This window comes from Genypterus blacodes, unplaced genomic scaffold (genome assembly GCF_046128005.1).
Source record: "Genypterus blacodes isolate CSIRO-AG114 ecotype Tasmania unplaced genomic scaffold, CSIRO-AGI_Gbla_v1 ptg000030l_1, whole genome shotgun sequence".
Taxonomy (NCBI): Eukaryota; Metazoa; Chordata; class Actinopteri; order Ophidiiformes; family Ophidiidae; genus Genypterus; species Genypterus blacodes.
Genome location: NW_027466843.1, coordinates 3,869,605 through 3,884,397, shown reverse-complemented (window position 1 = coordinate 3,884,397; position 14,793 = coordinate 3,869,605). Strand labels below are relative to the sequence as shown.

General features: G+C 41.8%; 3 protein-coding genes across 3 annotated transcripts in view; 1 reads left to right on the top strand and 2 right to left on the bottom strand.

Moving 5' to 3' along the window:
* Window positions 1-7,521, bottom strand: part of rptor (regulatory associated protein of MTOR, complex 1) — a 140,387-nt gene extending 132,866 nt beyond the window's left edge. Inside the window, 2 exon segments of the mRNA XM_076145405.1 lie at window positions 5,326-5,500; window positions 7,012-7,521. Of these exon segments, the coding sequence (XP_076001520.1) occupies window positions 5,326-5,490 (165 nt within the window). The 5' untranslated portion in view covers window positions 5,491-5,500; window positions 7,012-7,521.
* dgke (diacylglycerol kinase, epsilon) overlaps window positions 1-14,793 on the bottom strand; it is a 181,387-nt gene that overhangs the window by 34,552 nt on the left and 132,042 nt on the right. The gene's annotated exons all lie outside the window — the stretch shown is intronic.
* Window positions 1-14,793, top strand: part of rasal3 (RAS protein activator like 3) — a 225,203-nt gene that overhangs the window by 98,182 nt on the left and 112,228 nt on the right. The window lies entirely within an intron of this gene.

Below are 14,793 nucleotides of genomic sequence, written 5' to 3'. Positions count from 1 at the left end.
GAAACATATGTGAAGACCAGCATGGACGCATAAGGGAGGACAATTACCACTCCCCTAGGATTTCACCACTGATTTTGCTGCAGCAATTTCCTGATTTTTTTGGCAAAGATAGTGATTTTTCACAAAATCACAAAGATTCACAATTTGTATCGCCAAAAGCCGGAGCATCTGTGTCTGTTATGTGCAATTAGTTATATATGAGCTATCGATCATCAATAAACTGAAAATAAGCAGAGGCATAGAAAGATAATAAAGTGACAAAATATCAAAATTAAAACACCTTTAGTTTTTTGACAGCATAAGGACAATAAACACAAATGTTATATATCCTAGTTAGTTTGAAAATGAAATGTCAAGAAAGTAAATAGTTTTACAAACACCCGCAGGACATTTGAGAATGTTTTGACAAAGCTGCATTCTGGTGTTCTTTGCATTCTGGTGTTCTTTGCTGCTGTCACTGTGTTAACACTGACACTGCTGCAGACATCAGGGGAAATTAACACAGCCACAGAAATGCTACAGTATTCTGAGTGAATGTTATTGATGAAATGAGTAAATAAAAGATAATCATAAAAGATAAAGCTTTCTTGCAAAAAGGTCTCAGAGAGACTTCATAAACTTCCACAAAAGAAATCCAAATCCTTCAACAACACTTCCTATCAAAAGTATTTAAACACCTTTTCAAGTGCCGTCTTGGGCCATGTGATACTATCTAAAAGCCAAACTGGATGGCTAGCACTAGCCCCCCTCCCATTGTATGAACCCAGTTGTAACCGTCTCAATAGCAGTACTAATTCAGAACTGACACCAGTTCCACACAGGCCGCAATAGAAAACCTAAATCAGTGGCATCGTCCTCAATGATTGTGGACGTCTGTTAATGCAGAGTGAGATGGCCCCAAAAATGATTCACTCAATTTCGACAACATTTGGTAGGTGCGTGTCCGCTTCCAAAGTGCTGTCATTGACAGTACAAACCAAGCTCTCTTCCTGCTCCAGGCATTGACAAAAGGTACCACTATGGATGAAGAACGACTTATCCACAGAAGTGCGAAACACTATCTATCATATGATGCGCAGAACGTGCATTGTTTAAAAAACAGCAACCTGGAGTGAAATAGCCAAATTTCTTCATACACTTATAATACGTTATTTATTTTCAAAGTCGGTGGAAGTAGATACATTGCAAGCTGGCATTAGCGCTGGCTGCCGAGACAGAGAAGACCAGACATCCGGGCACTGTCACGCTTTGTATGTCACGATGTACAAGAGCAGCCAGTGGGGATTCATTAACAAAGCCATTTCACTGGCAAAAGTCTCTAAAATGTCTGATAGGGAGCAAGGATTAAGTGTGAAAAAGAGGAAACCTTGTGACATTCTTGAAATTATCGGATGAAACAAGAAAGGCTCATTATTGTGACAAAGCCGATCGTTGGAGTGGACCCAATCTCATAGCCAAGTAGGAAATCAATAACATGAACAGCCCTCCCCCTTTTTATGCCAGCGCAACAAGCAATCTACTGCACTAGATTGTGTACAAATCATTCAATCTCATTGACATACAAACAATCACATACATCACCAACAGAACCCTGAGAACAGAATCGAACCAACACATCTGGAAGATTCAACAAGGACGGAAAATTAGAAGCTTAACGTATAACTAATCGCAATGCAGTTGTATTTGAATTGTAGTGATTGACCTATTGGATACTGGCCGGTGTCTATTATCTTGCAGTATCCCCTTGCCTGTCCTCTGTCTATCCCACAACTTCCACCGAGACAAATTCCTGTCTGTCTGGTATTGATGTTTCAATGTCAGTTCTGATCCAACTTCACGCTCAATAATCCGAATGGTTCCCATAAGCACAGTGTCCTAAAAATAAGGCACAAGGACGCCATTTGTAGGACTGACAGGAAATTAGGATGGAGCCTCAGACGGAGACAGGATGTTGACAGGTGTAGCAAAACATAAAACATAAAACCACACAGTTCGACAGAAAGGCATTGCCATTAGGTTTGCATCGAGCCAAATCTGAGTGACGTCGTACAGCTAATGGCTACAAAGGGGATTGTAAAACAGAATAACAACTTTGGAAGGAAACGTTTCAATGCAGCATAGGTTGGTCAATTCGCATCCACCTAAATGTACTGAATGATGGTCAAGGCTAACACGCCAATCATTCATCTATCTTATCTGGTTGAGGTTCACATTACTTTCAACACACAGGCATCCTGAGCTGCCTTCTGTCTGGCTGCTGTTAGACCAGCATCATTCCTTGAGTCAACTCTAACCCATTCCCTGTCAATGCAAGTCCTTTCCTTACAAACTTCATGTCTGCCAGTCCAGCAAAGGCAGAGGCACTGCATTGACAAGCTTTAATCACACCTCTGACATTGCCTTCAATGCAATTCACACTCGTAAGTAAACTGACCTACGTGGAGCTCGACTCCATGTCTTAATGTCTTTCTATGCGTTCATATCAGGTCGGCTTTTAGCAGCCAAAGGAAAAACTTTCCACGTGACTTTAGACCCAACCTTGTACTACCCTGTGTAATACTGATAATGTCAGAACACAGTTATCACAAGTACACTTGGCAGGTACAGGGAGCACACACACACACACACAAACCCACCCACACACACCAAACACACATTTTGACCAATGGGCCCTGTAATAGTGAAACCTCCCTCTCTCCTCCCATGTTGTCCCTCACACTGCGACAACTGTGTGTGTCTATGTGTGTTCGTGTGTGTGTGTGTGGTGCAAGTACAACATCTGATTTCCCACGGTGCACAGCATAATTTCCAGCCCACTCAAAAATCTCATCACTGGTTTAACTCTTCGCAATCCAGCTCACTCAATATCCCAATTGCTACAGATACTCTCCATTGGCTTAACTGCTGTCAAAGCAATTAGTGCTGAACGGAAGGAACTGGATGTGCACACGCCCAGAGTCACGAATGTGTTCATATAATATAACATATTATTATTATATTATTATTTTTTTTTTTTTTTAGATTCTTTTCAAAGTAAAGTTCGACGCTTCATGATCACAGTAGGCTTCAGAGTGACACCAAAGTAAACATGAAAATGCTGTCAAGGTGAAATGCAGCTTACAGCACAAAAAAAGGGTTGAAAATTAAGGTTTAGGGTTTAAAATTTCGTTGATCAAAGCTTTCAGGGACGGTTCAGGACATTCAGGTTTGTCTTACTGGATGCATTTCTCTAGGGGTCAATGTAACGTTTTTCAACTTTGACAAGGTTCAACACACACACACACACACACACACACACACACACACACACACACACACACACACACAGTACCGCCTGCTGCACTGCACCAGGAAAACAAGGGGCAATGATACAGAAAAGCATGACGTGTCCCCTTAAAAGCTAATGAGACATTCGCAAACAACAAAGGCTATTTTCAGGTTGTCATTCATATTTTTTTTTACATTATGTGACTGAAGCACCCCGAATTACCATGGTTTTGTAGTATTACCCAATAAAGTCTGTCTAACCTTGGCTACGCATCCTTTTCAAAAAAGTTGGATTCAACCACAGGCCAATTATTTTCAAAGCCAAAATGTTCCTATGCGAACACAAAAGCTTCTCTTTTAGCTGCAGCTCTCTGTGCCCCGACGAGTGAAGACACATTCTCACCGGTGTACAAATCAGGCTCCGTGGCCTGAAAAGGCTCTGAGCAAGAATGAGGAATGATAAATGTTACACAGTCGATTTAGTCTGACTTTGTGATGTGTGTGCCCAATGAAGAGTTGGACCATTTCAGTCTGCCCCTATTACCTCTTTTAAATCAATAGCGGGCTCACATTTAATGATGCCTTCTTATTCAACTTTTCCCTGAAGCTTGACAGTTCACAGAGCGATGGAGTGTAATTCCACCAATGTCCTAACAGCAGTGCCGTGTTAAAATTTCATGTGGGTGAAATTCTACAATAAGTATGGGCGCTGTGAGGGTTATCTATGACTATGTGGCATTTGGCATTATTATAACTACAGCGCTGTATAGCCACCGGGCAGAAAAATAATCAGGTAGGCAGCACTGCAGTGGATCAAACGACAACTTTATGAGAGCTGAACAGCGGAGAAACCCACTGTGACCGTTCATGAGGGAAAGCTTTGAGTGTGGGTCGCCTAAAGCAGAATGATATGAATTGTCACCGCAGTAGAAGAGCCAAGAGTAACCATGGATTCACTGCTGTGGCTAAAAACGATTTCTACGTAGAAAATTAAGTGCACTTGATTTGTCACCTTAATGAAAGAAAATACAATTAACGTAAAGGTTAAAAACTGGCTTCTTCTTTTTTTAAACACATAATCTGATGTGAGGCGACTAATGACAACAAGGGCAGGCTGCTCTGGGGACCCTAAAGCCAAACAGATGTCCCCACCCTTTGAAAGGCCAGTGCTGACGGTATCAGAATATGACACCGCCCGACGGGAGATGAGCTCCTGGGTGAGCGTCAGTGACCCTCGCTGGGCTCTATACGGGGGTATCAGGTGGTTACGTAACAGGAGCACCTTCCTCATTGGCCACGTCTAAAGCTGAAGCCGCGACAAGCCGCCTCCTCCTTGCCATGAAAATAGTACCGAGCTAGTTTTTTATTTATTTTTTATTATTATTATTTATTTCTTAAACCATCTACAGCCAGTTTAGACAACTCAAAAGGACTAACTATGTAGTATGTGTGAGATGTACAACAGACCAGGGATTTGGATTCTTGAGATCAAAAGAGCAAAGGTTAATTCAACCAATGCCCGCGATATTTGTGAGTGCTCGCATTTCATCAATAAATCATCTCATCTGCACATGCATTTTGCAAACATTTCTTTTTTTGTTATCCTCTGTTGTCAACAAGCTCCACCAACCCATATGCAGCACTAACCTGACCAAAGGCCACGGCCTTATTTGACACCGCTTCCACCGAAATCACAATTCTTCAGAAAATTCTGTTCTCTCGCCACATTTAAGATAAACTGCACAAGATGCTTTGGTGCTTCAGATATACTGTAGCATGACAGTAAAACAGAGGCTGATCACTCCAGTAGTAGTTATACGTCGTTAACGGCAATGATAAGAACTGCTTTCTGTGTTTCTGATGAACTTTACTCCTTTCATGAAAACTGAAACTTTCCAAGGTATAAGAAAGGAAGACCATCACAGATCAGCTGAATTTAAGCTCACAACTGATTTGCATTGGGTCAGTCCATGAGAACCTCAAACCACACCTCCACTAAGCTCAGAAAGCATCCTTAACCTGCTAAATGACTCCAGACAAAGATGAGTAGAAAATTACCCTGTCCTTCATCCTCCAGCTCTGTGCCAAGGCCTTGGAGCCCTCGATCTTCTCCGAGTGTCGTTTCTTCATGAAGGCCAGTGGAAGCTTCCAGTCGTTCATGTCGGCCTCCTCTTCTTCGGCGAGGCCCACAGCCGGTGAAAGCAAGTCCGAGTCCATTTTCATCAACAGGGCCCTGCAGGGGAGACATTTGAGGGTTAGCTTCAACAGAAAACCTGATGAGACATGACAAGAGCTGTTGTGTTCTTGGTCAAGAAATGTGCATAGAAAGTTGACTCATTCTGGTTCTGGGAATGTGGGAAGTGTGTTTTTTTGTGATTTGGATGAAACAAGCCTTTAAATACGCACAATTTAGCTGTGGTGCCAGCTAGCGAGAACTTCCGCACCAACTATCAGGTTTGAGGAAGAGACTGAGCACTATCAGGAACTAAATAATCCAATCATCTGAATCTCAGTGAGTCGACTAATGAAGCTGCTGAATACAAACGAAAACACATGCAGATGGTCTGATTCCTGTCTGAAGGGCTTTTACTACAGCTATTCCAACCATGCAGTTCTTCATTCCTTGTCTGTACTGGAAAAACAGGTAAACATCTCTGCATGTGTCAGCCTGCGTTCCCCTTCAGCGGGAACTTCATGCCAATTAAAACACACTTTTACCTTTTACACCCCAAAAATGAGAAGATGGAGACACGGAGATCTAACTGGTGTTGTACCACAGCAGATCGTTCACTCTCCACCAGACATTATAATGGTGATTTACTGGTTGTGCTGTCAGCGCTGAAGTGAATCATCCCAGCTGTGTTCTTCTCTTTACTAACGCTCACATTCAGAGCTCATTCCCACTTATTTCTCATGCTGTTGACACACGTTCTCCTCGTTTGGTTCTCTCGCTGCTGTGCTGCGATTGTGTTTTTTGTGTCTTTAAGTGTGTTTGGTGACTGTGTTGTGGGCCGGGACTAAACGTGTAGATTGGATAATGATGTTGCAGACCATATTGTTGCATTGATTGACACACTGCACAACCAAAAAAATGAAATGTAACTTGAACTTTCATATGCATGGCAGAAGAGCACAAACAGGAGCTGGAGTCAATCCCCTAATATTGTTTACGCTTGCAAACACTACTGATTTTAAGCTGAACTTCTGTTATGATTGGTTTGTTTTGATTGATGTTAAGGGGGTGAAACAACCACACATCATACTATCATCAACAGAATATCATTCACATCTAATCTAAGACAAACCACGACACAAAATGAGAGCATATCAGCCTATTTAAAGATTAAATGGCAAATTATGTAACTGAAGTAAGTCTCAGAGAAACTTCTGCTCCAGAGAGCTATATACTACATGACAAAAATAGCTTTTCCTAATGTCCACTGAGCAGTATCTGAATCTTGTAGTCCGTTTGAAGACCTTTCACACACTTAAATACGCTTCAGCTCCTGACGGGCATTAAGTGAACTTCTCTTCCCCGCTCAAAGAGCTCCACAGGCGGTCAAGCTCCAGCAGCTCGCCCGCTAACACGCACGGCTCTGTTAGCGTGCTAGGCTAACGTCACTCCATGATCCAGTTCTAGCCGGTGCCGACTCACCCGCTCCTCCGGGCCGGCTTACAGAACGACTTAAAGACCCTGCAGAGACGAAACTACGCGGAGCAGAAATGGCGCTCGTGTTTGCAGACCTGGACGGTGCGGCAGCAGCAGGATGGTGGAGCCGTGCCGGGGAAGCTCTCCGTCTCCGGACGATGACAGACACGGTGGCGCAGACGAGCCTGGTGAGGAAGTGGTATGGCAGCGTCCAGAGCCGGTAGAAGAAGTCAAAGCCGTCTAGTCCGAACTGGACGGGCGTGTGTTTGCAGGGGAATCTGCGGCTCCTGTCCCCGCGGCTCCTCGCTATGGGAAGCGGCTGGAGACGAGGCCCATCTTCACGCGCACTCTCTGCCACAGCCACGCCAAGCACCGCAACCTTTTACCGCTGAGTTGGTTCCCCAGGTGTTCCCCCTGCAAACCGGCGTCGCGGTAGCCGACTCGGTGCGGTGCTTTCGACGGAATTCTCAGGTAATCCAGACTGTTTAACCGAAGAGACACTTCTTCAGCACTTCTGCAAGGGCGCAGCCATCTTGGGATGGACCCAGAATGCACTGTTGGGGCGGGGAAGTCGTCATGACGTCACTTGTGCGCTTCCTGTCGCCAAAATATAAACAAAAACAGAGATCACAACAAAACAGCCTGTTTGACCTCTTGATGAACTTTACTCCACATCATATCGTGTCTTCTAGTCACATAGATAATGTTTTCCTTTCAGAATAACAGAGTTGTCATGTGTAATCATTCTTTCAGCAGGGCTTTAATAACAACATTGTGCCAGTAAATTATTAAAAATGGTTAACTCAGACCTCCAGCTAACTATGTTGCATTTTTAAATCCCTGACGATGAAATAATTTCCATAGTTTTTGATGCTGTTCCACCTGCTGTTCTTTATATTACTTATAAGATAAATGGAGCCAAGCCTCTTTATTGGCTGTAGCTGGAATGAAGCTGTGTTACACGTGGGATTCTGGGTGTATGAGTTTAGCTCCTATTAAAGTAGAATAGACGTTTGGCTCATTTAAAAGCCAAGTGTAGACCTGCGTAAGGTCTCTCATCATCTTGATGTATTGAATCCTGAGCCAGTTCACCTGACAGCTGCATCCATCAGAAACCAGCAGGGGAACAGCTGTTCTAAAATCCTCTCTGTGGATGTTGGAATGCCTTAAAAATATCCTGCACTGTTAACAATCTAAGACATGTCTGCGTTCTGTTAATGAGCAGATTGAGAAATTCAATTCAATTAAAGCTTTTTAAATATTCTATTACAGCCTCCATAGTTATCAGACAAAAAAAGATGTCCACTCTTTCTGTTGAATAAAGAAAAACTATAACCCTGATTAACAACATGATGACTCCCACTAGGCTAACATTACCAGATTATCTCTGTTTGTCAAAAGCTGTGTTTGCTGGTGAGCCAGTGTGGGTATGCATTTATTCCCAATCAGACAGAATCAATATTAAATACATCCATTATTCTGCACAGGGTTTTATTTTTGGTTTGCAGTATCTCTTACTTTGTAAATAGGTTGCAAGTAGGGTTACAGAAACGGCTTCTTCAGAATGCAGGTGGATTTTGGTTTCTATACTACAGGAACTTGTATCTCGCCACAACATTCTCTCAGCTACATCACGGTATATGGCAACACTGCACAAGCTGCAAATTGATGTGAAAAGTCAGCCATAGGTTTCTAAAGGATAGCAGTCTATGAACAACATACAATGGTTTTATGGTCAAATGTCATGGGAAAACACTTTCTGAGGCAACTGTGGCATATTTGTTTCTAATTTAACTTTTAACTTCATGTAGAGGAACTAAGAGACTTTTTGAAGTGTTGCATGGATTGTCCTCTGTCAATCCATAAGGGTCCTTTCAACAGAAAGGGGTCTATGACTGGTGAGTGAACATCAAATAAATTAAACAAACTCCAGTGTATGAAAGTACAGCTTTGCTTTTGTCAGTGTCTGATGGAGTCTGGTGACAAAATATCTGTGATATGTCCCCAACATCCTTTGCTGTCAGGCTTCACACTCATTTCTCAAACAGCAGGAACTAAAGGTTTGTTCTTGAACAAAAAGTCACGGAAAGAAAAAGGCGTCCCATCTGTTCCCAAGTTCAAAAGGAGCAATAGTTTGCCTGTGCTCTTCTCTAAGAACACATGACAAAGCAGTTGGTCATGACTTTATTGAGAACCATTCAACTGGTGGAGTCCAGTGTACAGGTTTCCCAGTTTGTTCTTTCTCCTCACAGCATGTCTTCATGACTTAGACAAGCACAAGAAATAAGATGAGAGAGATGAGATCAGAAAGTGCTTTCTCTGTCAGCTCATCAGAAAACATGAAAGTGCTGCACCAGATGGATGAATCATACAAAGATCCCTCACAATGGTTTCACCGATGCAGCAATCATAGCTGCGGCCTCTGGCTTGCTGTGCAAACAGCACCATAGTGAGGAACGGCGGTATATCCAGTTGAATTTGTTCCTCCCAGTGTCCACTGCAGGTGGGAAACCAATCCAATCCCCTCTATGTGATAGAGGTTGGGACCCGGGGAGAGCTGATCGCCATAGGCAGAGGGAGGAGAGGGAAGAGAAGATTAGTCTGCTTTTCCCCTGCATCTTCCATTCTTCAAATTGGCGAACATGGGCTCCATGATCAAATGGGCTTGAGCCAGGGAAGAGGTAAAATCCTGCATCTGAGGTTGATTGCAATATGGCCGGCAGGACAGAACAGAAAAGGTTAGGAGTGGAGGAAGTTTTGAGACCCTTTCTAAAAGTTGTAGTAGAGCAATGTAAAACATACTCCACTAGTAAGTATTAGCAATACGTGTTGGTGCTGAAATGTATTTAAATATCCAAAGTGAAAGAACTCTTGAAGGAAGGATGGAAGGAAGGAAGGAGAGAAAGAAGGAAAGAAGGAAGGAAGGAAGGAAGGAAGGAAGGAAGGAAGGAAGGAAGGAAGGAAGGAAGGAAGACAACAATTAAAGACAGATGGATCAGAGTTCCTAAAAATGTGACATTTTCTATATCCATCTGAAGTGTTGCAGAGTGAAAGGAATGTAGAAAATCTCCCAGATTAAAAAAAGAGTAAATGTAAGTAACTAAATGTAACTTGACTTTGCACATCTGAACAGACGACACATCATTTGATGAGTGTGACACCATGACCGTCCTGTGGGACACCAGCAGACCACTGACTGCTGTCAGGAAGGAAACTGGACAGACAGGAGCGGTAATGAATTCTCCTCTCCAGATCTCCAGTCTCATAAAGAGACTTATTGCACAGGGATCAGAGTTCATAACTTTCTCGGTCAGAATCCATTGGTGTCTTTAATCAATTTCAATATATCTGAATGTGTTACTGTCTCTGTGGCTAAAGCACTTAAAATGATAATCTCAGGCGAACTCATTTGGAAAAGTTTTGATGAAGCCCAAGCACTTTTTCTAAACTTTTATTTTTGGCCTCATGGGACAAAAGGCCAGAATTGGTCCACCTGTAATCATGCATTATTGCCGTTTTCAAACTTACAGACTATCGATAAAGAATCCTGGTACAGTGATTAATGGTTTGTATTCCTTTAACATAATGATGATCAGTTCTTTCTCTGCCTGTAGACGGTTCAGTACACATAACTCACACTCAAGGTTGATTGAGACTTTAACTAAATCCATCTAGTCTGAGAGTCTGAGAGAATGATCACTGCTGATATAGAGTCAAGCAATAGCTGGTATAATTGGATTGAATGTATATCAAGATAAATTAAGTGTATTAGATATATGATTAAGAATGACATTACACTGATCATATTACACATAAGTAAGAGAAACAAGTAGTTGAAATCGTAACTTCCAAAAAAGTATAATTTGTGAGAAAGAAATCATGACCTGATGGCCATCATATCACTCCAGACAATAGATGACCCAGTCGACAAATTTGCCAAAAGTAAATTAAGCAAAGATTTAATCAGCTAAAGATGACTTTAAAGTCGTTATAGTATATTTATTATTAATTTGTCCCTTTGCCAGAATAGATGGATGTTGTCTAAATTGTCTAAATTAAATGTTAAAAATATATCTGAAATAGATTAAATCTGTGGTGCTTAATAAATAATACAGAACACAACTAGTAAAAAAATAAAACAATGCTATGAATTTGAATACACATTTTCAGCTTTATAGTATAAAGTTTGATTATTTTAGCACACTGTAATAACATATACTATATCTATACTATCACTCTTATGTGAGTGGATTGTTTGTTGTTTGTTTGTTGACGGAAGAGAGAATAGTGTTAGAATAGCGGGACAATAAAGGTAGAAAATAATGAAACGTGTGTGTAAAGACAAAAGGACACAGGGAAGAAAATAAGGGAATAAAGAAGGGCAGAGGGAAGACAACATGCTGACTTGATGGTTGTGGAGCTTCATTGTGTTGCGCAATGCGTCGAAGATCATCTCAGACATGATTCAAACGCAGGTTAAAAATCACAATAACAGTATCTGACAGCAGCGTGCCTATTAAATCCGACCAAACAGCTTTGTCGATTATAAGCAGTGAGAGATATGTAAATGGTGCCAGTGTTCCTGTAATTCTTCTGTAATCAATGACTACTTCAGCAGACAAGATCATCGATAGCCACTTTCACAGGTGCCTATTCATTCATGCCTGTACAGGCCCTCTGGAGCACGCGTGCACACACGTCTCCATTTAGTCATGATCAATGTGTTCAAATGAGAGCAGACGACACCCCATCAATTGAATGAATGCGGATGCAAATGTTCTGCTCCTTCCTCACAGCAAAATGAACGCAAGGGAAGCGCGTAGAAAGATGACCTGCCAGCAGCGCAGCAGCAGAGTGGTCTGTTACTCCTCTGAAGGCATGTACAGTATAAGCTCATGCACATGTAGAAACCATCCATTCCCATTACTGAATCCTATTGTTCACAGTGGAATATCTCACTTGCCTGCTTTTCCTTTTATAAAGAATTTCTACAACTTCATACTTACATTTGTGCTATGTGGGTGTTTTTTATGGGTTTCAGGCGATAAAAGTCACTCTCTAAAATAATGTGAGATTATTGCCAGTTGAAGCATTTTGAAGCTTGAATGGACCTGAAGCACAGACAATCTTACACTGCGCTTCAGTGATATTGAGTCAAACATACAGGATTTCGTGCATAACAGTGTTAAGAGTGAACAACTACAAACTGCAAGGGGCAATGCATTAAGTTTTAAAGCTTAAAATTCAGTTGAGTGCACAAACGCACATCTGGGACTGAAGTTTAATATCTTCAGCAGTTATAATCAATTGACTTTAGAAGTATCTGATTTGATTCTGCAACTATGGTGTGGTTATTTCCCAGAGACAAAGAATGAATCTAGATTTTCTTCAACGCTGACTTGAGATCGCTGGCCAAGACTCCATAGTTAAGGCTGCTGAGGCTCATGGCCACTGTAGTACTTAGAGCCATCGAACTCCATCTTTCTCTCTCTCTCCTTATCTTGTGCAGGGTCATAGTGGTGGGGCAGAGTGTCAGTCTGTGACATCAGCAATCTATCTGCCAACCCGACAGAGAGAACTAACAGTGTGAAGTGCAGTAATTTAACCCGTGATCATTACACAACATGAACGTATCACTCAATTATCTCCTGCATTTTTGTGTTGAAGAAAGACTTCAAAGGTGAAAATCTCCTGAGGCCCACCCAAACATTTAATCACAACTTAATCAACACATAAAGGAAAAATAACACTTCATTTAAATCCCATGGCTTTGTTTAATTAGTTATTATTTTTTTAAATGTAAATATTCAATCATAAATATTTAATGGTAATTTCAATTACTTAATTCATTGAAAATGATTATTATTTTTTTAATTTGTTGTAAATTTCCCTCTAGTGACCCAGCTGCAGTACTTTCACTGCCCACCAATGGATCGCACCCCACACTTTGGCAAACACTGTTGTAGATGATGTAATTTGCAACGATTTTAAAATATGCGCCATTTACAACCCAGAAGCGATGATTTGTTGTGTCTCCTTGTTTCGTGTAAATATATTCGATACCTTAAGGCTTTTAACTGATGTTTGGACAAAATATTTTCCCATTTTTGTGTTAGTTTGTTAATAAGCCTGGGGAACAAAACAGTCACAGCAATACAGAAATGTTCACCCAAAGAACCTCATTCTTTTCTATTGTATTGAATGAACAATTCTCTGGCACACACAGACACACACACAGACACACACAGACACACACAGACACACACACACACACACACACACACACACACACACACAAAAACACACACACACACACACTCACACACTCATATCTAAGGTTGGGGGTAGAGAAGGTAGCAGCTGGCTGATTGAACTTGACCTTGAGTTTTCAAGCGATGTCTTCAATAATGGTGGTGTCAGTTTGTATTTGACATGGCAGCCATTGAAAGGATTTCTGACACTTCAGACCTGGCTCTTGTCATACAAAGACAACAATGCAATTTTTACACACATACAGGCATACACACACCCAACAACAGACACATTCAGGGCAGAGATGAGGCCAGTACTCTCAGAGCCACGTGTTCACACTCATTAACGGAACAGGCCCACACTACAAGCTGTGGGGAGCGTTCACTGCCGCTCATCCTCACCTTCCCAAGCACACAGGGAGGTGTGGGCGTTGTGTTCAGGCTCCGTTTGAGAGTAAACCACTTCAGCTGAAAGAAAGCTTTCTGACAGGGCCTGGATGATGTCATCCTCCAGCCAGACCTAAATTTAACGCACGTCTGTCAACATCACCGGACCCAGTGTTGTAAGCAAGATCTGAAAAATGGAGGAGAGTTTACTCTGGTCAGCGTGCAGGCATCCATCCCTGCGTTTGTTGCTACCATGGCCGCCAGGCCACGTAGCATAAACGCTAGCCTCTACACTGGCTATCTTGTTTTCCTCACTGTTTTCCCCACATTCTTTGGCTATACCAAGCTCCCTTAGTGGAGCAGACAGCAAACCCAAACCAAGTGCGCACATTCTGCCCACTAAAGCTTGCTAGCAAGTACACTAGCTAGCTGCTAGCGTGTTCGAAGTGTGTTATTTTTTCCCCCAACCGAGGTTCAACATCAAGGCAGGCAGCTCAGATATCTGTAGCCAATAAGGAAGAAATAGGAGAAATATGTCAGATGAATTTTACAAACTCCCTCACTAACAGTTGCTATGGTGAAGCCCACTCTGAAGTGAATTTCCTGTTAATTTGGTTTGAGATCGATCATTAGCGTGAATGTGAACATTGTGAAAAGTCAATAGCCTGTGTGTAAACTCTCCTTAAGAAATAATTACATTTATCAAAGCTCAGGACTGTAGGTCCTTGAATTGTCAAGTGGCCTTGGAAAACACATGAAAGGTACTTGACAGGGCCAATGTCTAAGGCTGATTTGAAGTGTGATTTACAGAACTCCAGATAACAGAAGCTGACTGCTCCTGTTTCAAGGTCTGTCAGGCTCAGGCTCAGGCTCAGGCTCACACGTGTACAAAGGAACTAACTGAACACAGACGGATCAAAGTGTAAAAATGTGTGCAGTCTGACTCTAAAAGGCAAAATGACAAAAGAAATTAAACGCGTTGAATTGGCACATATTGGCTAATTATGATCGACTGTTTGTTATTCCAACGCAAAACAACAACATCTAGAAATATTGTTTAATTTCGTCGAAGATTTAAATGTTGAGCTGCTTGTTAAGTGGCGTACGCACACACACACAATGCAAATGAGACTGAACCTCATTGCTGGTTCATTCTTATTATACGCTTTTATGCTTTTCTGAATTGTGTGCAATTCTTTACTTGTCATTTATCACATGAAAATATAAAAAGTCCTGTAC